This window comes from Delphinus delphis, chromosome 8, assembly GCF_949987515.2.
Source record: "Delphinus delphis chromosome 8, mDelDel1.2, whole genome shotgun sequence".
Taxonomy (NCBI): domain Eukaryota; kingdom Metazoa; phylum Chordata; class Mammalia; order Artiodactyla; family Delphinidae; genus Delphinus; species Delphinus delphis.
The window spans coordinates 23,843,883-23,868,032 of NC_082690.1; the positions used below are offsets into that span (position 1 = coordinate 23,843,883).

At 37.2% G+C, this 24,150-nt stretch overlaps 1 protein-coding gene across 5 annotated transcripts in view; it reads left to right on the forward strand.

The window, feature by feature from the left end:
* Positions 1 to 1,180: 1,180 nt before the first annotated feature.
* Positions 1,181 to 24,150, forward strand: part of RDX (radixin) — a 102,670-nt gene continuing 79,700 nt past the window's right edge. For 2 of the 5 annotated variants that reach the window (XM_060017988.1, XM_060017989.1), the window contains exons 1-2: positions 1,181 to 1,396; positions 15,262 to 15,332. In XM_060017988.1, coding sequence (XP_059873971.1) covers positions 15,321 to 15,332 — 12 coding nt within the window. In that variant the 5' untranslated portion in view covers positions 1,181 to 1,396; positions 15,262 to 15,320. The remainder of the gene's footprint in view (positions 1,397 to 15,261; positions 15,333 to 24,150) is intronic. The other 3 variants (XM_060017990.1, XM_060017991.1, XM_060017992.1) reach the window with 2 other exon arrangements.

The window sequence follows — 24,150 nt, forward strand, 5'->3', positions numbered from 1 at the left end:
TGGTGGAAACTCACTAAAGAGTAAATTTAGTGAAAGTAATCAGGGGAGAGAGTTCCTGGAAAAGCTATTGTCTCAGGGAAGGCAAATGCTAAGGCAGGAAGTATATGAATTATTTGTTCTATAGAAGTTAAATACACTCGTGAGGTTTTATTTGAATCTAAAGTTTATTAATAAAAAGTATATAAAGCACTGCAAACAGAGCAAGCTCGGCGAATCTGATTTTGTGCACTTCCTGTTTCTATACTCAGAGCAAGTTTTGCTCTTTGAATCCCAGCAGAAAATAACAGGGGCTTGGAAGTAGATGACAGAACCAGAAGTCTATCTAGTCCCGACCACTAAAGTCAGTGGGCTAGAGTCACACCATGATCAAATGCCTAACTTTCACAAAGTCTAGGATAATTTAGGTTTGGCTGCTCTTTGGGGTCCCACTTCCAACATTTTCCTTTTAACCGACTTCTTCCAACTGCAGAAGAATGCCAGAGATAATAAAAATTTATCAAATATCCTTGCCTGGATAAAAATGTGCACTCTTGATTGGGGCCATATCCATTGAGGTTTCGGTGGCGGTTTAAAAATTGCCCCTGAAAAAGCAAGTTTTTCTAGTTGGGTAAATTCTGCAAAAATAATGTAAAGTTCTTTATTGCATGCATAAATTCCTCTAAGGCAGGTCTTTTTCTCTCTCCAGGTCCAGGATTTTCAAGCTGAACAGCCAAGTAACACGCTCGACTCGGTTCTGGATTCCCTCGGGGAAGAACTCCTCCTTGGGGGCGATAGAAACGCCCTCGGTGAGTTTTAGGGCACCAGCGGGAGTTTCAAGTTTCCGCCCATCGAGGGGAGGCGGCGGGCCCACTCCCAGCTCCGGGTTGGGCGGCTCTTCTTCCCTGAGCATCGGGCTTAGCTCAAGCCCAGTCCTCCCCGGAAGGAGTCCCCCACCCCCGCGCTCTCCCTCTTTCCCTCGGGGCTCTGGAGCCGCAGCCCCGCCCTCGCGCGTCCCCGCCCGGGACGGGGACCCCAGGCGACGCTCCGCGCGGCTGGCGGCCGCGAGCCCGCGGGGCTAGGAGGGGCGGGGGCGGGGCGTGGGAGGTCTGGCGGCGGCGGCGGCGGCGGCGGCGGCGGCGGCGGCGGCGGCGACTGCGGCGTTGCTGCTCGGGACGCAGCGCGAGGCCGGCCGGCCGGCAGGGGGAGGCGGGGGGCGTGGGGCAGCCCCGCCTTTCCCCCGAGGAGCCGCCAGGCAGCCATATTGCGGAGCTGTCTGCGGTGGCGGCGGCGCCTCTCGTCTCTCGCGGCCCATCGCTCCCTCCACCGCCTCTACCTTCTTGCCGCAGCCGCGACACCCGGCGCCGCCGCGCAGCGCCCCGGCCACACGCAGGGCGGGAAGGAGCCGCCCACTCTCGGGGTAAGCCGCCGGCGCCCTACCTTCCCCCACTCCCGTTCCCGGGCTTCGCCGGAGACGCTGAGGTGGCGGCGAGAAGTTTCGGGGCCCAGTGCTGTCCGGCGGCCGCGCCGCGAGGGCCGCGGTGTCGCTGCCCTAACAGCCCGGCTGGCCAGGCCGCATCCGGGGCCGCGGGAGCCGCGAGGCTCTGCCCGAGTCGTGGCTGCGGCCTGAACACGCCGGTGCGCGCTTCTCCTCCCTTCGGGCGTGGGTCCGCCTTCAGCGTCCGCCCCGGACCCCCTCCGCCTCGAGCTCGGTCGGGTTCCCGCCGATCTGGTGCGGCCCCGGGCTCGGCCTGGCTCGTCCCTTCTAGGCAGTTTGAGAATACAGATTTAAGCCTAGGAAAAATTACGTTTTGCCATGTAGGGAAGGAATTTTTTACAACTTCTTCTCCCCGGCCTCCAGTTTGAAAGTAAGGGTGTTGAATTACTAGAGAACGTGTGTTCCGCCCTGGTGGCAAAGGGATGTTGCATTACGGGGTTTGGGGCGCGAACCGCCCTCAGCCACCCGCACCCGCGCGGCGAGGGCCGCAGTTCTGGCCCCGGCTCTACCTGCTGCTTCTACTGCTGAAGGCGGCCTCCGAGCCCCATAACTTTCTTCGGCCTTTGAGGCAGCCCAGTTTAGTATCTTAGACCCCAGTAGACTAGTTGAAGACATTACAGTCCCCCCTTCCTTTAAAGGGTTGTAAACTTAATTCCTGGGCTAACTTTGAAAGCGGGGGTGAGGGGCACTGCATTATTGCAGTTTAAATAGAGCACTTCACTTTTTATACAGATGTGGCATGGTTCTTTAACCATTCACAACATGTATTTAGCGTTCTTTACCATTAAGGAGTGGTTATTAATGAGACTGGAAATAGGTTAAAAGTCAACTTCATCAAAGATACATTTTAAAATACAGTTGAGATTTGTGTAGAAGACATTTTAATGAGTTCTGTGGCACTAAGACGGGCATGATGTAAATGTAAAAACCCAAGATAATAAGAATTTATTTGATAAACGAGCACTTGGACTTAGACATTGCAGTCTATTGTTTATGGAGCATACATTTTTTAGAACACTAAATACTCTTTTATATTTCGGACGGAGCTCTGAATGAACAATTGCCCCGTTCATTTTGCTGGATAAATAATGGCTTAATCCATTTGCCATAACAGCATTATTATCGATGGATTTAAGAAGAGAGACTAATATTCAGGATTGCATTTAAAAAAAAAATTTCAGTATTACATTACTTTAACCAGTGGGCTTTATCTTCCAGAGACTAATTACCTCAAATGTGGTAAAATGTATTGAATAAAACATTTTGAAGTTAATGGTATCCTGTAAAGTTGATTGCACTGACTTTGTTTATTTTGCTAAACCACTTTTTTTAATATATGATGGGATTTAATAAACAGTACATTATTAGTGAGGAATGAATAGACATGCATTGGAATTCTTTACAGTTTTATTTAAATGAGACAAAATTTGTGGCATTTAGGAATGTTAAATTCTTGCCCTAGTGGATTATACATTGTTTTGTTCACTCCTGTATTCCCAAGCATGGCAGAGCATGTAGGAGAGGCTCAGAAGTTAAATGTAATTAATTTCAGCGTGGGGAAAGTATGTTTAGTCTGTCCTTTGTTTTGGACATTTGTATTAACTGGAAATTAAACTGATACCCTTTTTTCTGTGGCGGTGAGAAATGACAGATTCTGCTGTTCTTTCTCTCTTTTGTTAAAACTCAGTCTCAGGGAGAGAACAAGGCTTATTTCTTCTTTTTTTGCTTCACTGTTCCCAAGAGCAGAATTGGATTTTATTATTCATTTTTATCTTTGGCAGGCAGTTGAAATGAAAGTCTTTATGTACTTTTATCTTAATTTCAGTTCTCAATCTTCTAATGTAATCTGTGTACAGTCTAATACAATGGAGCCTAAAATCTTGAATGATGATGGGAGTCTTGTTTTTTCTTCCATTTTTAACTTGATTCAGTTCAACTTGTACAATTTAAAAATGGCAAATTTTAACCAATATTTCCCAAAGACCAAAGCCTAAAAAAATGTGTTCTATTAAGATTGTGAAGGTAGCCATGTTGGTGAACATACTTGATAGGGTAGAGTTAATATCATATCGTGCTATTGCTGTGAATCTGGGAAGTTGAGGAAGTCACCCTTTCTTGGATGGCTTGGACCTCCTGCAGACCAGGAGCTAGTGGGCACTTCTCACGACCCTGATATTATCCTTGGGGTACTGGATTTAGTGGAACTGGATTGGGTTGCTATAGACTCCAGCTTTACAAGGTTATTTTAAACCTCATGGTGTTAAAAGGCCTTCAGGGAACTTCCCTAACTTATGCAGCAAGTATATCCTCACCTGTTGCGTGATAGAAATGGTCAGTCTGACCCCAGAGAGTTCCAGAATTTCTAGCCTCTTTCAGAAGAATCCTGCCTTTACTGTTCATATTAGTTCCTGGTATATTTTTCAATATTAATTTATAATGAACATATTTTAAACCATTTTTAAAGACTATAAAACTAATAAATTTTATGACAAAGTTAAAAAAACCCAGAAAGATGTTAAGGAAAAAGTAAAAGTTCTCCCCAGCTTCCCAGAACCCTCCCCCCACCACCTCTCCCAGTCCGGGTCTCTGTTTTTCAGAGGTAATTGCTATTAGCTATTCCTTGTAGTATATAGAAAATGCCAATATTTATGCAAGGGTAAACGTATACTTTATATATATCCCTTATTTGCAATTTTAAAGTCTTTAAAAATAAGATTATTTTGTAACAAACATTGAAAGGGTGTTTATTACTGTGTTGAGCATTAAGTAATTAGTATTTCTTGGATTTTCATCATTTGAATGAAATAAAAATGGAATTTCTGGTAATCTCAAGTGTTCATGTACATGTGCAAATTTTCTTGATTAATGATTGAAGATGAATTCACTTTTTTTTTTTTCTTCTAGGGTATGGTATATAACTGACACTGAAAAGTGGTGTCCTTTAAAAAAGGGTTTATGATTTTGGGTAGTGAAATGTCCCTATTATATATGTAGCTTTTTACCTGGGAACTGTTTGGAAAGGAAATATGGTCCATATGATTCAGTTCTTTGTTTCTTTGTTCCATTTAATGGTGAATCCTAGCTTTAACTTCCTGGAAGAGAGGGGTTCTTTCAGGTTAGTAGTTGTATAGGTTTTTTTTTTTTCTTTGAATAACCAGTATGTATAGAAACTCTTGCAAATTCACAAAGTTATTTTTTTCCTATTTCAGTATCAGTTACCTTTTAGAAGAATTCTAAAGTACATTTTATAGAGGCTAGTTATATATGTAAATACGCTATGCATATGAATAGGATGCTCTAGTAACACTGGTTCCTTTTCTGCTTTTCTACATAATTTACATACATTTGAAATAAGAAACTTTTGGGTTCTAGTAAAGTTGATTTATTTGAAAATGATATTCTCTTTACTGTTAACCATTTGGAGAAGAGTTCAGCAAACTGGTTTGAAGGCCACATTCAGCCTACTACCTTTTTTGTAAACAAAGTTTTATGTGAACACATGATGGCTCATTGGTTTACATATTATCTATGATTGCTGTTGTGCTACAACAACAGAGTAGTTGAAACAGAGGCTGTATGGGCCACAAAACCTAAAACGTTTACTTAACCTGGCCCTTTACAGAAAATATTTGCTGACCCCTGCTTTAAGGTATTATTCATACATTCAGACATTTATAATCATATGCCAGATATTCTTTGCATTTGTTCAGTAAGATAATGAGAACGTCACACTCTAATGGGAATATACTTGTGCCATTTTGTATACCATAAACTGTTTTTGCTTAAGTGCTCTTTGTGTGTATAAACTGGAGTTCATATTCAGTGTAACAGTGTTGTAAGCATAGTCTTCTGTGATGTGAATTCTGGGTGTTTCTTGTTTTGTACTTCAAAAAAAACCCAAAACTTCTTGTTGTTTCTGTAAATTAACTAATAACCTTTTGATAAATTAAATTGTAACTGAAAATCCTGTTAGTACTCAGAATGATGTGGGTACGAGTATAATAGAGGGACCATTAATAAAAGGGAGAATGGGGACATAGGAAATGTCAGCCATGGTTAATTGAATCTAATCACCCTTTGACTTTTATTGAGTGTGTGGGATGGACTAAACTTTGTTAGACATCATGAGCGCTCTTGATATTTAAGCTGTCTCTAGAATCTAGACTTAAGGAGACTATAAAAACCTAGTTTGGTTATTAAGCAAAGTTGGTATATACAGTTGACACGCCACATCTGTGGGTTCTGCCAACCTTGGATTGAAAATATTTGGAAAAAAAATTCCAGAAAGTTCTGAAAAGTAAAACTTGAATTTGCCACATGCTGGCAAGTATTTACATAGCATTTACATTGTATTTACGATTGTTTACATAGCATTTATATTGTATTAGGTATTGTAAGTAATCTAGAGATAATTTAAAGTATATGAGAGGATGTGTGTAGGTTATATGCAAATATATTTTATATTTATATATATGTATGTATGTATATAAATGTACATATATTTTGTGTAAGGGATTTGAGCATCCCTAGATCTTGGTATCTGCAGAGGGGTCCTGGAACCAATCCCCTGTGGATACCAAGGGATGACTGTATACCTAAAGTGCTTACTATTTACATCTAATCATCAAGCAGCATGATAATTATAGATATTATTAAATGTGTCAAATTAGGTGCCTTTAAATTTAATTTGATTGTCAAATTATTATTTTTAATTTTTTAATTTTTATTTTTTACGGTACGCGGGCCTCTCACTGCTGTGGCCTCTCCCGTTGCGGAGCACAGGCTCCGGACGCGCAGGCTCAGCGGCCATGGCCCACGGGCCCAGCCGCTCCGCGGCATGTGAGATCCTCCAGGACGGACGGGGCCGCGAACCCGTGTCCGCTGCATTGGCAGGCGGACTCTCAACCACCGCGCCACCAGGGGAGCCCTGCTTGTCAAATTAAATGAGATTATTGAAAGAGACTTAGGTAGAGGCGATAAAGGCCTGTATTTGGGAGACCTCATTGAGAGTTTTTTTTTTTTTTTTCCCTACCACGTTCACGGTTGCTGTCTCTTATAGCCTATTGCTTTCTAGTTTGCTCACTTTACAATGTAAAAGATGAGAGGAAAGTATTACCCTTGATAATAATCAAGTGAGTATTATATATGAACTTAATTTACCAAAAAAATCAACAAACATCTGAGGCCTTACTGTGAGCCAGACACCATTCCAATTTCTCAAAAGGGGGATTGAATATCTCGAAAGTTAGAAACTTAATGATAGAACTGCCATATAGCCTTATTGACTGCATGAGCGAATACTGTCTAATTTTAAAGATATCTAATTTTAAAGATATTTAAGAAATATCTTTAAATATCTAATTTTAAAGATATTTAAGAAACATCTAATTTTAAAGATATTTAAGAAATATCGTTAAATATCTAATTTTAAAGATATTGAAGAAACATTAACTTTATTCTGTTTTGAAAATAAGCTACTGTAGTATCTAGTGTTTCAAAACATATATAGAATTGTGAGAATTCCTCAGGTCAGTTTGAGACTTTTCTTCTTTCCTTCTACCTAGGTGACTTACATGAACCTATCTTTGTTTTTCCATTTTTAATCATTTCTTATATGAATTTTTGATGTTTCCTTAACTGTAAGATGAAGAAATTGGACTGGATTTAGTTTTCTTACCTTTTAGCATTTAAACTTAATTTTTGCAAATGGTAATGTATTGTTTTTATACCCTCCTAGGAAGCAATACAGGTATGGTGTTTCTTTTAAATTTACAAAATTCATTTAGAAAAGAATTTAAATTCAGTGTAAAACTTTGCTTTGTGCCTTATATTTGTTTTAAGTGCTGGAAATTTGCTTTGCATTTCCAGTAACGTGTGTATTGCTTTTAAATGTTGAATATGGGCTTCCCTGGTGGCGCAGTGGTTGAGAGTCCCCCTGCGGATGCAGGGGACACAGGTTCGTGCCCCGGTCCGGGAAGATCCCACATGCTGCGGAGAGGCTGGACCCGTGAGCCATGGCCGCTCAGTGAGAGGCCCGTGTACTGCAAAAAAAAAAAAAAAAAAAGTTGAATATTTTATTTCCTTGAACAAAAGTCAGTTCTTACAAAAGCAAGCACTTAATACCTTATTTAGAACTGCATGTCACCCTTACAGGATATTAATTTACAGAGGTGACTATACCAGTATTAATGTGCACTTACAACAAGTCTTTAGAGGTAGTCTTTTTGACCTGAAAACAACAGAGGATAGAGCTTTAACTTCTTGAAAAGCTCTGGTAATTGGAATGAGCTTGTCTAAAATGATGTCAGAGGAAGGCAGAGTAGGATAGCCAAAAGAGCACAGGACTTGAATTTAGAAGGACCTCTGACTTTGTTGACTAGCCTTATTTGGGCAAGTGACTTATCTGAATCTTAATTTCCTTAATTAGAAGAACAAGGGATTGTGATACTTATCTTGGGCAGAGGGAGGAATGGCAGTTATTAGGAAGATTAGATAATGTAGGTAGAGTGGCTGAAGAGTGAGCATTCTACAAATAATTCCATTTACTACCCTTATCCTTGCTTTTGGCCTTATTTCTTTTTTGCAAAATGGAACTAAAAATTCTTGTCCTCTGCTTCACTTGTGGAGTCACATGGCATTATATAGGTAAAAGTACATTATTATTGCTATTAAATTCAGTACTTAACAGCGCTAAAAAATTTAATAAGCATAGTTCTTTGTATATTCGAGGTTTTAAAACTGTGCGTCTGTGAACTTGAATAGTGAAAAAATTGCATCTTTATTTACACGTTTTCTTCCATTACGAATGTGGGCAGCAGTAGCAGATACTGTTTCTAATAGAAATTGCAGGTATTTTCATGATGAATAACTGTTATTGCAGATCTCAAATTGACATTTAATACTCATTATTACTTAAAGTTTAATTATTAGATACACTGGTAGATATTGTGATTTAAAGGTTAACAAAGAAGCATATATATTACTGTATTATAAATTTGTGCTTTTTATATTTTTGATATTATAATTCAGTATGATTGATTTTTTTTTTTAATGTAATATTGTGTATTTTATTTTGTGCATTTAAAAATACTTTTCTAGGAGGGGGTTCATAGGCTTTACCAGAGGGGCCCATGTTGGGGAAAATAATGATTAAGAACTTTTTTTTGTAGATGCCATTATTTTGTTAATTTGACCGCCAGAATTACCTTATTAATTCAGTTTATACTTCTCTTTGTTACCCTGCTTCCCAAACCCACAGGAAGTTGGCAGAGGACTGCAGAGAGACCACAGTTATGTTCAGAGAAGGTGTCTCAAAAGACAGAAAAATAAGTACAGTTAGGCTTGGGGAAAAGAAATTCTTAAGAGTAAAATTAGGCAGCCTGGTATAAATTATTGAAGCATCACTGTAGGCCCAGTATGGACAGACTTAACACCTGTTTTACCACCTGACAGGTGGGGAGAGTCTGTTGTTGTGTCACTGACTAATAGAGCTCAAGGTGTTAAGCGTGAGGCTGTTTTTTCCATTGTACTGCAGAAAAGAGGCTGTTTTAAGGGTCACCCTCAGAGTTAAAGGACAAAGAGAATGTTTTATGTGAATATTTCGTCTGAGAAATGTGGCACTGTGTTTAAGTTCGTATTCATACGTTTTCTGGAAATGGGATATATATATGCTGGTGGCATCTCTTAATACCGCTTGCCGTGACTGTGCTTCATTGGTTCTGTAGGAGTCAGTGTGGAAAAGAGGTAGGGTAAGACCACTTTAAGAAAATTAGGAAGAGTGGGGAGGAAGGAGTAAATTTTGTTTCAGTAATTATTTATTATGAGGGGAGAGGGGAGAAGAGTTGATATTTATTATACATCTTTGATATACAACGATTTAGGTGATTATATGGTGTCATTTCTTTAGAGAAGAAAAGAAGGCACCGAAACACAGTTTTCAAGATGAACCAGTTAGAGGTACAAACTCAGGACATATATCTAGGTACCTTGGCTTTTCATGTGACATTTTATTAAATTGTCCATTCTACTACTAACAGATGCCATTTTTAAGGAAAAAAATATGCTAATACAATCAAAGGAGGACTAGAAATGTACTATTGAGGTTAAATAATATTATCGTGATATAAATATTTTTTAATGATCACTAAATTGGCTAAAAACTTAGGTTTTAACTACATTTATACACAGCTTCATCCTAAAAAATTTAAGGTAGAATTCTTATGTATGTCATGAGATCTTATGCATAAACTGATATATAGACAATTTAGTGAAATATATTTTTAAAATTCTTACCTGATTTTTAAAATTAGTAACTTAACAAAAATAAGACCCTGATTAGTATTAAGTGCTCAGTTCTGTATATCCAAATATCCTTTGTAAGGGTACCTGTTTTTTTACTTTTCACTTATCCTTATGTAAATGTTGACACAGTTTGTCCCCCTTGTTATCACATAATTTCAGCATTAATTGTGATTTTGATTTTAATCATTGGCTGTTATAATATCTTTGTACTGCTGAGAACATCTTGGTACAGATTACTTTGTTTTATATTTATTTATTTGTGGTATATTTAGGAGAGAACACTGGTCTGAAAATACACATTTTTAGAAGCTTCTTTTAGAAGTCAACCGTATCCTTATTTGCAAAGGCTTTTTGTTAGGCCCCTCACTTCCCCACAGTTCATATAGATCATTTAGTCTTGTTGGAGATTTTAAAAGCTTAATGTGTATAAACTTGGTTTTGTATATGTTGGCCTGGGATATATTTGTACTTTTCACCAGAGCACTCATATTAAACCTAAAACTTTAATGTGGATTATTTTGCTTGAAAGGTCCTTTTCTATAGAGTATAAGTAACTCTAATATAGAAACTAGGATAAATTATTAACTCTAATATAGAACTCTAATATTAACTCTAATATAGAAAACTAGGATAAATTATTTCTTAAAGGAAAAGGAAAAAAGTAACTCTAATATAGAAAACTAACTCTAATATAGAAAGTAACTCTAATATAGAAAACTCTATATAGAAAGTAACTCTAATATAGAAAACTCTATATAAGTAACTCTAATATAGAAAGTAACTCTAATATAGAAAGTAACTCTAATATAGAAAGTAACTCTAATATAACTCTAATATAGAGTAATATTAATATACTCTAATATAGAAAGTAACTCTAATATAGAACTCTAATATAGAAAACTCTAATATAGAAAGTAACTCTAATATAGAAAGTAACTCTAATATAGAAACTCTATATTAGTAACTCTAATATAGAAAGTAACTCTAATATAGAAGTAACTCTAATATAGAAAACTAGGATAAATTATTTCTTAAAGGAAAAGGAAAAAACTCTACCTTTATTTAGTTCCAGTATTTGAGTAATACAAAACTTAAGAAATTCTGCAAAACCTGACATACATGATGCTTATTTACCTGCCTAGCTGGTCCTATGTTTGATGAGTACTCTTTCTGTAATTTGAGTGCTGTAACTTAGTTTATAGTCTGGCATCCAGTTAGTGTTCACTTTTTCCCTTTGTTCTTCCTTACCAGTGAGAGATGGCACAGGAAGGGCAGAGCAGCCAAATGGTTTCGCAAACAAGAATGATCAGTACATGAGCAAGCTCTCTTGAGTATCTGCTAACTTCTCTAGGGTGTGGCCATGGGGCCTGATATGGTAATGGAATGCTAAATCAAGAAGGTAATGTAAAAATTGATCTAGGACAATTAAAATTCCTGGTACTGTACGCTTGTAGGAGCAAACCTGAAATACCTCTATAGGGAGACATAGACAGCTCAGGGCTTGCAGGAATCCCACACTGGGGAGTGAGTGGGTTAGAGACATGAGATTTCTGTCCAAAATTACCAACTCCATAAAGAAATAAGTCATAATGAACTGGAAATAGAAAATTTTATAGTGACATAAACATTATAGGGGTAAAAGGAGGATTCAGTACAAATTATAAAATAGGAGTAAAAGTAGGATTCAGTACAAATTATAAAATAGTATAGCATTAAAGTTTTTTTTGAAAGACCAAAAGTGAATTTCTAGAAATTAAAATATATAATCACTGAAAATTTAAACTAGTGCACAGGTAAACCATTAAGAACACCTGCAGAGAATTAGTGAGTGGAGGAATGTTGAAGAGAGGTAAATAGAGAGAAAATGTGAAAGAGTAGGCATGGATTGGAGAATAAGATATCCAGTATGTATCTAATAAGAATTGCTGAATGGGAGAGACAATGGCTAATAATTTTCCAGAATTTAAGAAAAGCATGAGTCTTCAGAATAAGGACGCTTACCAAATCTTGAACAAGATAAATAAAAGCAAATCTGAAGAACACACACACACACACACACACACAAAATCTTAAAGGAAAGCAGAGAGAAAAGGCATATTACCTCAGAGAAATTAGTTAAATTGCCAGCAGACTTCTCCTCATCAGTAACAGATGCCAGAAGAAAACTAATACCTTCCAAATGCTGAAGGAGTAACAGTTACTTTAGAATTCTATATGCAATTAAATTACTACTTAATGAAAAAAGGAAATATTCATTAGATATAATAATTCTAAACCTTTTCTCAATAACATAGCCTAAAAGCATATAAATTAAAAACTGGCAATTTATAAGAAGAAATTAACATCCACAATCTGAGTTGGGAAAATTCAATACATTTTTTCTCAATTTGATTAACTAGACTAAACTTTGAGAGTAGAGAGGCTATAAACAAAACATTAAATACTTACTCTGGCTTGATCTAACTTATCAGACGCAAAACATACATTATTTTCATTTATAGCTGGGAAAATCAAAAAGAAATGAGGGCTTCCCTGGTGGCTCAGTGGTTGAGAGTCCACCTGCCGATGCAGGGGACACGTGTTCGTGCCATGGTCCGGGAAGATCCCACATGCCGCGGAGCAGCTGGGCCCGTGAGCCATGGCCGCTGAGTCTGCACGTCCGGAGCCTGTGCTCCACAATGGGAGAGGCCACAACAGTGAGAGGCCCGTGTACCGCAAAAAAAAAAAAGAAATGAAACTGACCAAGCACAAAACATAAAGGAAATCTTAATGAATTCTTTGACTAGAGTATATAGTAAACTTAGAAATAAATAATAAAAAGACAGCACTCTGCCCCCAGGCCTCTGACCATTCTATTTGAAAATTTAAAACTTATTAGCAGTGAGTAGAAATCATAATTGGAAACTGAAACACCTAGAGCTAAACAGTAATGAAAATATATATAAAAACCTATGTGGGAAGCCACTAAAGTGATACTTAGAAAAATAGTGGAGTTTTTTTTTTTTTGGAGTTTTAAATATAAGGTATTTTTCCCCAAAATTATTCCCTCCAAAAGGAGATTTATATTTGTTTCATAGGAAATGTCTCATTGCAAGATGTTCTCTTTCTCTTGAGCATGGAAGTACTATTTAAGAAAGGCACATTGACCTGAAATGCCTTTACTACATGTCAGTTTGGAAAGCTCATGGAGCTCATCTGATAAGTGATTTAAGTGAAAAAAAGAGGCTAAGAAGTCTAGAGGAGATCTGGTTTTAAGTCACTTAAAAATAACACATCTAGTTATACTGTGGATATTAAAATATATTCCAACAATACAAATAGGAAAAAATAACGTCCTACTAATGTTTTCTATAAATGGGTAATTGTGGCTTGGGATAAAAATGTTAATTTTAGTGATAGATTCAAAAAGTACTTTATGTAATCTGGAAAATTTACTGTGATTCAGAAGTTTGATATAGATGCTCATGTCTGGTGTGTGAGGAATTTAGATTATTTTACATAATCAGATGATAATTACTTGAAAATAGTCTCACTGGCAAAATAGGGAGATCATTTCATGTTTGGAATTACCTTATGGTGGGACATTTTTAGTTTGTGACCTTAATGCATGTTATTAGAAAAAAAGATTGGAAATTACTTAGGTAAACTTTCAATTTCAGGGATTAGAATATGAGCCTCAGAGTAAAAGCCAATTAATGAGAAGAAAAATGATGAGAAAAAGGACAGAAATTAACAAAACAAAAATAAAAGAAACAAGAAGATCAACAAAACTGAAAGCTGGTTTTTAGACCAATAAATGAAGCAAACTTCTGGCGAGATTAATCAAGCAAAAGCTAAGGCAAAAATTAACAGTATTAGGAATGGAAAGGGGATCATAACTGTAGATGTAGTAGAGATATAAAAAAAATTATGAGAGAATACTATGAATAACTTTATAGAAATATGTCACCAAAACTTGCGGAAAAAGCAGATTTGACTGTGGGGTGTAGGGATTTAAGTCATGTTTTAGCCATGTTGTATTTGAGGTATCATTTAGATATTGAGCAAGCCAAGTTAGCCAAGCAAGTCTGGAGATACAGATTTGGGAGTTACTAGTTTATAAATGATGTAAAAGGTTGGTTTTTGAGGCTGCTTTAAGACCTGAGATGAATTTGATAGTAGGGGTGAAAAGAGGATTTAGAAGTGGAAGATAGGACTGAAGTACAGTTAGGTTCATGAAGGTAGGTGATTGTAGGTAGGGAATATTTATCTATCATTTCCTAGCTAAGAGTTAGGAAATGAGGAATTTAATACTTCTAACTGAATTTCATAGCCCATTCTATTAGATGAGAAATTTCTCTTGATGCAGTTCCCTGTATGGGGAGAGGTTCATTGACATGTGATTGGCTAAAATTTAGAGAAACGACCTTACTTTGATCCTTTGTTTTTATTTCAATTTGGAGAATTTTCAGTTTTATTAATAATAGTATCTTAAAAAGCAATTGATAATATATTTTTAAAATACAAAAGTAATTCTATATTAATTTAGTTGATAGTGTAATGAATAAAATTTCTTGGCAAAGATATTACTTATATAAGCTGATTTTCAGGTAATTAATATATTTCTTACTATAGGTTTTCAAATTGGAATGATAATCATTTTTTTCTGGACAACTAAATGGTTAAAAATGTTACCTCTTTTGGTAGGTTTGTAGGGGGAAAATCCAATTTTGTTAGATGTTTGTGAGAACATTTACCCTGAAATAGTCCATTGTTTTTCCTGGATTAAGATTTACTTCTTTTGCCTGAGCGTGAGAATATATAATTTAACATTGGTCTTCAGGACGATTCTGTATTTCCGTGAAGACCATTAGCTTGCTGATGAGTAGCATGCAGATTACTAGTGTGCAGACTATGGCTGTTTTATCTACCTTAGGTGAAAAAGTTACTCTTAATGTTATTTGTCTCTACTTGGACTTTTAAATTTTCAAGGAGGAAAAATAATTTTCTTTAAAAAGTTATCTTTTTGTAGTTTACATTAATCAGTATTTACTTTTTTGTCTTTGGCAGTACAGAAGAAAGGTTGAGAAGTGTTCCTGAATTCATTTCTTTAGAATCTGAATCTATCTGTTCTCTCTTTGCCGTCCCTCTTCTCTACCAGTCTGGGTATAGGGGCAAACTTGACTCAGAAAGAGAAAGCATTTGGCCCTTAGTAATCTTTCCTTTGCTATGTGTTGTCTGTAATTAAATTAAAACTTTTAGTTGATGATTGAGATGCTTTATACTATGTTATTTGAGATGTGTGCTGTTTTAAATCACAGATATAAGTATTTTAAAAGAATGTGAATAATAGAAGACATTGAAAATTAGAATAAAATGAGCTCCATGTTAATTGTAACATTTTAAAATGTTAGTTTAAAGTTTTCTTTATACAAATTATATTGTTAAGCAAAAATATTACTATATAAAAAGATAATAGATCAATTATGCTTTCTTTTCTTTAACAGAAGAACAGAATTCATAAAAGTGAAGAATTTTTAAAGAGGGTGACAAAAAGAGAAGGAAAATGCCGAAACCAGTAAGTGTATTTTATTACTTCTGACACTGCTTACTTAATAAAATATCAGTGGCATTAAGGTCCTTTCGAAACAAGGCAAAGTATTATGGTAGAGTTTTGGGGGGAAAAAAAGCACTGATATTACTGTTGTTTGCTTTAGATTAATGTGGCTAGAGTATGGTGTTATGTGGGCCAGTGATGAAGAGGTTTAGGTGACACTGTAATTAAGATTACTACAGGTTGTGGGGTCAAACTTAGTTCTTATCCTTGCCCTGCCGCTTAACCTGACTGACCTTTGTTAGATTAGTTCAATCTCTCCAATTCTTAATTTCTTCACATATAAAATGGAGATATAATTAGTTACTTACTGGAGAGTCTGGTGAGGATTAGAAGATCCTGGTACATATACATTCAGTGCTTAGTAAAAAGTAACTTAATGTTAAACAGGAGAAAATAATGAGAGGTCAGAAGGATCCATGCAGTATTAATTTTCTCATAATTCTAGCTTTGATGCTAGTGATACCAGTGCTGATATTATATATAGTCCTAGATTTTTGACTTAATGGTTTATATGTGATCATTTTATTAAGTTTTATAATTATATAATTTGTGACTAAGGTTTATTCTTTTATCTTATGATAAATGTACTTTTCTTCATCTAACAAAATCGGGGATTTTTTTTCAAGAATTTTTCGGCCAGTTATCTTTTTAAGAAAATCATTGGTTGTGGTTATTTGAATTTTCTGGCATGAATGTCACTTTCGAATTACTTTTAAACATTTAGCAGGTAAAAAAGTGCATTGTTGGAGGGAGAGAAGAATAAAAGGAAGTGAAAGGCATAATCAATAGAAAGCAAGAATTAAATTTTTGCTTGCAGGTGACATAATTTGCAGATGACATAATTATGTAAATAACCTGGAATTTACAAAACAACTATTAGAACTAATAACAGAATTTAGCAAGACTGTTGGACATAAGGTTATATTTTTAAAAAATCAGTTTTCTGTTTTATATACTAGCAGCAAAATTCAAAAAATGAAATAATTCCATTTGTAATAGCATCGAAAACATAAAGTATTTAGGAATAACTTTACAGAGGCTGTACAAGATCTCTATGCCGAAAACTTATAAGTACTTAAAAAGACCAAAATATATACAAAAATAAACGTTGGTCATAGATATGTCTAGAAAATATTACTACAATGTCTGTTGTCCCCAAATATATTGATAGATTGAATGTAATTCTAATCAGTTGAATCCCTTTGGTTAAAATTGACTAGCTGATTATAAAATGTTTATGGAAGAGCCAAAACTTATGTGGAATAGCTAAAGCAATAGCTAGTGGGAAGCAGCCGCATAGCACAGGGATATCAGCTCGGTGCTTTGTGACCACCTAGAGGCGTGGGATAGGGAGGGTGGGAGGGAGACGCAAGAGGGAGGGGATATGGGGATATATTTATACATATACCTGATTCACTTTGTTGTACAGCAGAAACTAAGAAAGCATTGTAAAGCAATTATACTCCAATAAAGATGTTAAAAAAAAAAAGAAAAGGGTGGGGCTTCCCTGATGGCACAGTGGTTAGAAGTCCGCCTGCCAGTGCGGGGACACAGGTTTGAGCCCTAGTCCGGGAAGATCCCCCATGCCGCGGAGGAACCGAGCCGATGCGTGACAACTACTGAGCCTGAGCTCTAGAGCCTGTGAGCCACAACTACTGAAGCCCGCGTGCCTAGAGCCCGTGCTCCACAACAAGAGAGACCACCACAGTGAGAGGCCCTCACACTGCAAGGAAGAGTAGCCCCCACTCACTGCAGCCAGAGAAAAGACCTCACGCAGCAACAAAGACCCAGCACAGCCAAAAATAAATAAATAAATTTATTTAAAAAATAAATAAAAAAAAAAACAAGGGTGGAGCACTTATACTCCTGGATTTCAACACTTATTTTCAGGCAACAAAAATAAGACAGTGTGGCATTAAAATATTAGATAATAGGATCAGTGGAACAAATATACATCTCCACACACAAGGTTGTCACACAATTCAATGGGGAAATTAAATTCTTTTCAAGAAATGATGTTGGAACAAAGAGTTATCCATACAGAAAAATACGAATCTTGACTCTTATGTCACAGTTTACACAAACAACTAACTGAATGGATCACAGGCCTAAATTAACAGGCCCAAACTATAAAACTTCTAGAAGAAAATAGAAAACATGTTTGCAGTCATGGTGTAGGCAAAGATTTCTTTGATGGTACACAGAAAGTTTGAAGCATTAAAAAAAAAATTGAACATCAAAATTAAAAAGTTTGCTATTTGGAGAAAGGAGCCCACGTTTCCATAGAGCAGGAACTCCTGGCTCGGGGTCTCGTCCCTCTGCCGTCACGGAACTGCCCCGGAGCCTGAGGGGAGGCGGCCTCCCTGAGGCTGCCAGCTCTGGAGGGGCCCCGGTGGCCGAAGCCATGACAGTCGTGGGGACCGCGGGCAGGCCATGTGTATGAAAGTCTCTTGGTGCTGCAGCCAGGAGTCAGTGCTGTGCCTCTGAGGTGGGAGAGCCAACTTCAGGATACTGGTCCACAAGAGACCTCCCAGCTCCACGTAATTTCACACAGCGAAAATCTCTCAGAGATCTCCATCTCAACACCAACACCCAGCTTCACTCAATGACCAGCAAGCTACAGTTCTGGACACCCTATGCCAAACAATTAGCAAGACAGGAACACAAACCCACCCATTAGTAGAGAGGCTGCCTAAAATCATAATAAGTCCACAGACACCCCAAAACACACCACCAGACGTGGAGCTGCCCACCAGAAAGACAAGATCCAGCCTCATCCACGAGAACACAGGCACTAGTCCCCTCCACCAGGAAGGCTACACAACCCACTGAACCAACTTTAGCCACTGGGGACAGACACCAAAAACAACGGGAACTACGAACCTACAGCCTGCAAAAAGGAGACCCCAAACACAGTAAGATAAGCAAAATGAGAAGACAGAAAAACACAGCAGATGAAGGAGCAAGATAAAAACCCACCACCTAACAAATGAAGAGGAAATAGGCAATCTACCTGAAAACGAATTCAGAATAATTATAGTAAAGATGATCCAAAATCTTGGAAATAGAATAGAGAAAATGCAAGAAACATTTAACAAGGACCTAGAAGAAGTAACGATGAAACAAGCAACGATGAACAACACAATAAATAAAATTAAAAATACTCTAGAAGGGATCAATAGCAGAATAACTGAGGCAGAAGAGCGGATAAGTGACCTGGAAGATAAAATAGTGGAAGTAACGACTGCAGAGCAGAATAAAGAAAAAAGAATGAAAAGAACTGAGGACAGTCTCAGAGACCTCTGGGACAACATTAAACGTACCAACATTCGAATTATAAGGGTCCCAGAAGAAGAAGAGAAAAAGAAAGGGACTGAGAAAATATTTGAAGAGATTATAGTTGAAAACTTCGCTAATATGGGAAAGGAAATAGTTAAGTCCAGGAAGCACAGAGAGTCCCATACAGGATAACTCCAAGGAGAAACACGGTAAGACACATATTAATCAAACTGTCAAAAATTAAATACAAAGAAAACGTATTAAAAGCAGCAAGGGAAAACCAACAAATAACACACAAGGGAATCCCCATAAGGTTAACAGCTGATCTTTCAGCAGAAACTCTGCAAGCCAGAAGGGACTGGCAGGACATATTTAAAGTGATGAAGGAGAAAAATCTACGACCAAGATTACTCTACCCAGCAAGGATCTCATTCAGATTTGATGGAGAAATTAAAACCTTTACAGAGAAGCAAAAACTGAGAGAGTTCAGCACCACCAAACCAGCATTACAACAAATGCTAAAGGATCTTCTCTAGGCAAGAAACACAAGAGAAGGAAAACACCTACAGTAACAAACCCAAAACAATTAAGAAAATGGGAATAGGAACATACATATCGATAATTACCCTAAATGTAAATGGATTAAAGGCTCCCACCAAAAGACACAGACTGGCTGAATGGATACAAAAATAAGACGCATATGTATGTTGTCTACAAGAGACCCACTTCAGACCTAGAGACACATACAGATTGAAATTAAGGGGATGGAAAAAGATATTCCATGCAAATGGAAACCAAAAGAAAGCTGGAGTAGCAATTCTCATATCAGACAAAATAGACTTTAAAATAAAGACTATTAGAAGAGACAAAGAAGGACACTACATAATGATCAAGGGGTCGACCCAAGAAGAAGATATAAAAATTGTAAATATTTATGCACCCAACATAGGAGCACCTCAATACATAAGACAAATACTAACAACCATAAAAGGGGAAATCGACAGTAACACATTCATAGTAGGGGACTTTAACACCCCACTTTCACCAATGGACAGATCATCCAAAATGAAAGTAAATAAGGAAACACAAACTTTAATGATACATTAAACAAGATGGACTTAATTGATATTTATAGGATATTCCATCAAAAAAACAACAGAATACACATTTTTCTCAAGTGCTCATAGAACATTCTCCAGGATAGATCATATCTTGGGTCACAAATCAAGCCTTGTTAAATTTAAGAAAATTGAAATCGTATCAAGTATCTTTTCTGACCACAACGCTTTGAGACTAGATATCAATTACAGGAAAAGATCTGTAAAAAATACAAACACACGGAGGCTAAACAACACACTACTTAATAATGAAGTGATCACTGAAGAAATCAAAGAGGAAATCAAAAAATAACTAGAAACAAATGACAATGGAGACACGACGACCCAAAACCTATGGGATGCAGCAAAAGCAGTTCTAAGAGGGAAGTTTATAACAATACAATCCTACCTTAAGAAACAGGAAACATCTCAAATAAACAACCTAACCTTGCACCTAAAGCCGTTAGAGAAAGAAGAACCAAGGAACCCCAAAGGTAGCAGAAGGAAGGAAATCATAAAGATTACATCAGAAATAAATGAAGGAAACGATAGCAAAGATCAGTAAAACTAAAAGCTGGTTCTTTGAGAAGATAAACAAATTGATAAACCATTAGCCAGAGTCATCAAGAAAAGAAGGGAGAAGACTCAAATCAATAGAATTAGAAATGAAAAAGGAGAAGTAACAACTGACACTGCAGAAATACAAAAGATTGTGAGAGATTACTACAACCAACTCTATGCCAATAAAATGGACAACCTGGAAGAAATGGACAAATTCTTAGAAATGCACAACCTGCCAAGACTGAATCAGGAAGAAATAGAAAATATGAACAGACCAATCACAAGCAGTGAAATTGAAACTGTGACTAAAAATCTTCCAAGAAACAGAAGCCCAGGACCAGATGGCTTCACAGGCGAATTCTATCAAACATTTAGAGAAGAGTTAACACCTATCCTTCTCAAACTCTTCCAAAATATAGCAGAGGGAGGAACACTCCCAAACTCATTCTACGAGGCCACCATCAATCACCCTGATACCAAAACCAGGCAAGGATGTCACAAAGAAAGAAAACTACAGGCCAATATCACTGATGAACATAGATGCAAAAATCCTTAACAAAATACTAGCAAATAGAATCCAACAGCACATTTAGAGGATCATACATCATGATCAAGTGGTGTTTATTTAAGGAATGCGAGGATTCTTCAATATACGCAAATCAATCAATGTGATACACCATATTAACAAATTGAAGGAGAAAGACCATATGGTCATCTCAGTAGATGCAGAGAAAGCTTTCGACAAAATTCAGCACCAATTTATGATAAAAACTCTCCAGAAATTAGGCATATAGGGAACTTCCCTCAACATAATAAAGGCCATATATGACAAACTGACAGCCAACATCATCCTCAATGGTGAAAAACTGAAAGCATTTCCACTAAGATGAGGAATAAGACAAGGTTGCCCACTCTTATTCAACATAGTTTTGGAAGTTTTAGCCACAGCAATTAGAGAAGAAAAGGAAATAAAAGGAATCCAAATTGGAAAAGAAGAAGTAAAGCTGTCACTGTTTGCAGATGACATGATACAATACATAGAGAATCCTAAAGATGCTACCAGAAAACTACTAGAGCTAATCAGTGAATTTGGTAAAGTAGCAGGATACAAAATTAATGCACAGAAATCTCTGGCATTCCTATACACTAATGATGAAAAACCTGAAAGTGAAATCAAGAAAACACTCCCATTTACCATTGCAACAAAAAGCATAAAATACCTAGGAATAAACCTACCTAAGTAGACAAAAGATCTGTATGCAGAAAATTATGACACTGATGAAAGGAATTAAAGATGATACAAATAGATGGAGAGATATACCATGTTCTTGGGTTGGAAGAAGCAACATTGTGAAAATGACTCTACTACTGAAAGCAATCTACAAATTCAATGCAGTCCCTATCACACTACCACTGGCGTTTTTCGCAGAACTAGAACAGAAAATTTCACAATTCGTATGGAAACCCAAAGACCCCGAATAGCCAAAGCAATCTTGAGAACGAAAAACGGAGCTGGAGAAATCAGGCTCCCTGACTTCAGACTATAGTACAAAGCTATAGTAATCAAGACAGTATGGTACTGGCACAGAAACAGAAATATAGATCAGTGGAACAGGATAGAAAGCCCAGAGATAAACCCACGCACATATGGTCACCTTGTCTTTGATAAAGCAGGCAGGAATGTACAGTGTACAAAGGACAGCCTCTTCAATAAGTGGTGCTGGGAAAACTGGATAGCTACATGTAAAAGAATGAGATTAGAACACTCCCTAACACCATACAGAAAAATCAGCTCAAAATGGGTTAAAGACCTAAATGTAAGGCCAGAAACTATCAAACTCTTAGAGGAAAACATAGGCAGAACACTCTATGACATAGATCACAGCAAGATCCTTTTTGACCCACCTCCTCCTAGAGAAATGGAAATAAAAACAAAAATAAACAAATGGGACCTAATGAAACTTCAAAGCTTTTGCACAGCAAAGGAAACCATAAACAAGACCAAAAGACAACCCTCAGAATGGGAGAAAATATTTGCAAATGAAGCAACTGACAAAAGATTAATCTCTGAAATTTACAAGCAGCTCATTCAGCTCAATAACAAAAAAACAAACAACCCAATCCAAAAATGGACAGAAGACCTAAGTAGACATTTCTTCAAAGAAGATATACAGACTGCCAACAAACACATGAAAGAATGCTCAACATCATTAATCATTAGAGAAATGCAAATCAAAACTACAATGAGATATCATCTCCCACCGGTCAGAATGGCCATCATCAAAAAATCTACAAACAATAAATGCTGGAGAGGGTGTGGAGAAAAGGGAACACTCTTGCACTGCTGGTGGGAATATGAATTGGTACAGCCACTATGGGGAACAGTATGGAGGTTCCTTAAAAAACTACAAATAGAACTACCATATGACCCAGCAATCCCACTACTGGGCATATACCCTGAGAAAACCATAATTCAGAAAGAGTCATGTACCAAAATGTTCATTGCAGCTCTATTTACAATAGCCAGGAGATGGAAACAACCTAAGTGTCCATCATCGGATGAATGGATAAAGTAGATGTGTCACATATATACAATGGAATATTACTCAGCCATAAAAAGAAATGAAATTGAGTTTTTTCTAGTGAGGTGGATGGACCTAGAGTCTGTCATACAGAGTGAAGTAAGTCAGAAAGAGAAAGACAAATACTGTATGCCAACACATATATATATATATGGAATCTAAGAAAAAGAAAATGTCATGAAGAACCTAGGGGTAAGACAGGAATAAAGACAGACCTACTAGAGAATGGACTTGAGGATATGGGGAGGGCGATGGATAAGCTATGACAAAGTGAGAGAGTGGCATGGACATTCATACACTACGAAAAGTAAAATGGATAGCTAGTGGGAAGCAGCCGCATAGCACAGGGAGATCAGCTCGGTGCTTTGTTACCACCTAGAGGGGTGGGATAGGGAGGGTGGGAGGGAGGGAGACGCAAGAGGGAAGAGATATGGGAACATATGTATATGTATAACTGATTCACTTTGTTATAAAGCAGAAACTAACACACCATTGTAAAGCAATTATACTCCAATAAAGATGTTAAAAAAAATTATACCTCATTTAAGCCATTGAAGCTAAAAAAAATAAAATGGGTTAATCAAAAAAAATTTGCCATTTGAAAGACAACAATAAGAAAGTAAAAAGGCAAGGCAGATTGGGGGAAAATAATTGCAGTATGGCATTCTTTTAGAACTCAATAAGACAACCCAATTTTTAAAAAGTGGACAAAAACTTTGAACATCTACTTCACAAAAGAAAATATATTAATAGCGAATAAGTAGTTGAAAATATCCTCAATATCTTTGGTTATCAGGGAAACATAAATTAAAAATACAGTGAGATTCCACTTTATATTTACCAGAGGAGCTATAATTAGACTGATAATACCTTGGCTGTAAGGATGTGGATCAACTAGAACTCTTATTTCTGATAGGAATGTGAAAGTTAAAAGTAATTTGGAAAACTGTCTGAATAATTGAGTGGAGAACACTTATTTTTCCTAAGAGTAAGGATTAAAAATTATATATAAGGCTTCCCTGGTGGCGCAGTGGTTAGGAATCCGCCTGCCAACGCAGGGGACACAGGTTCGAGCCCTGGTCCAGGAAGATCCCACGTGCTGCGGAGTAGCTAAGCCCTTAGCCACAACTGCTGAGCCTTTGCTCTAGAGCCCGTAACTACTGAAGCATGCTCACTATTTATGACTAGGCTGAAAAGTGGCCTTATATCTGTCTCTTCTGTTCATGTTCTGTTGGTGAGACCTTAGTCACATAGCCATAC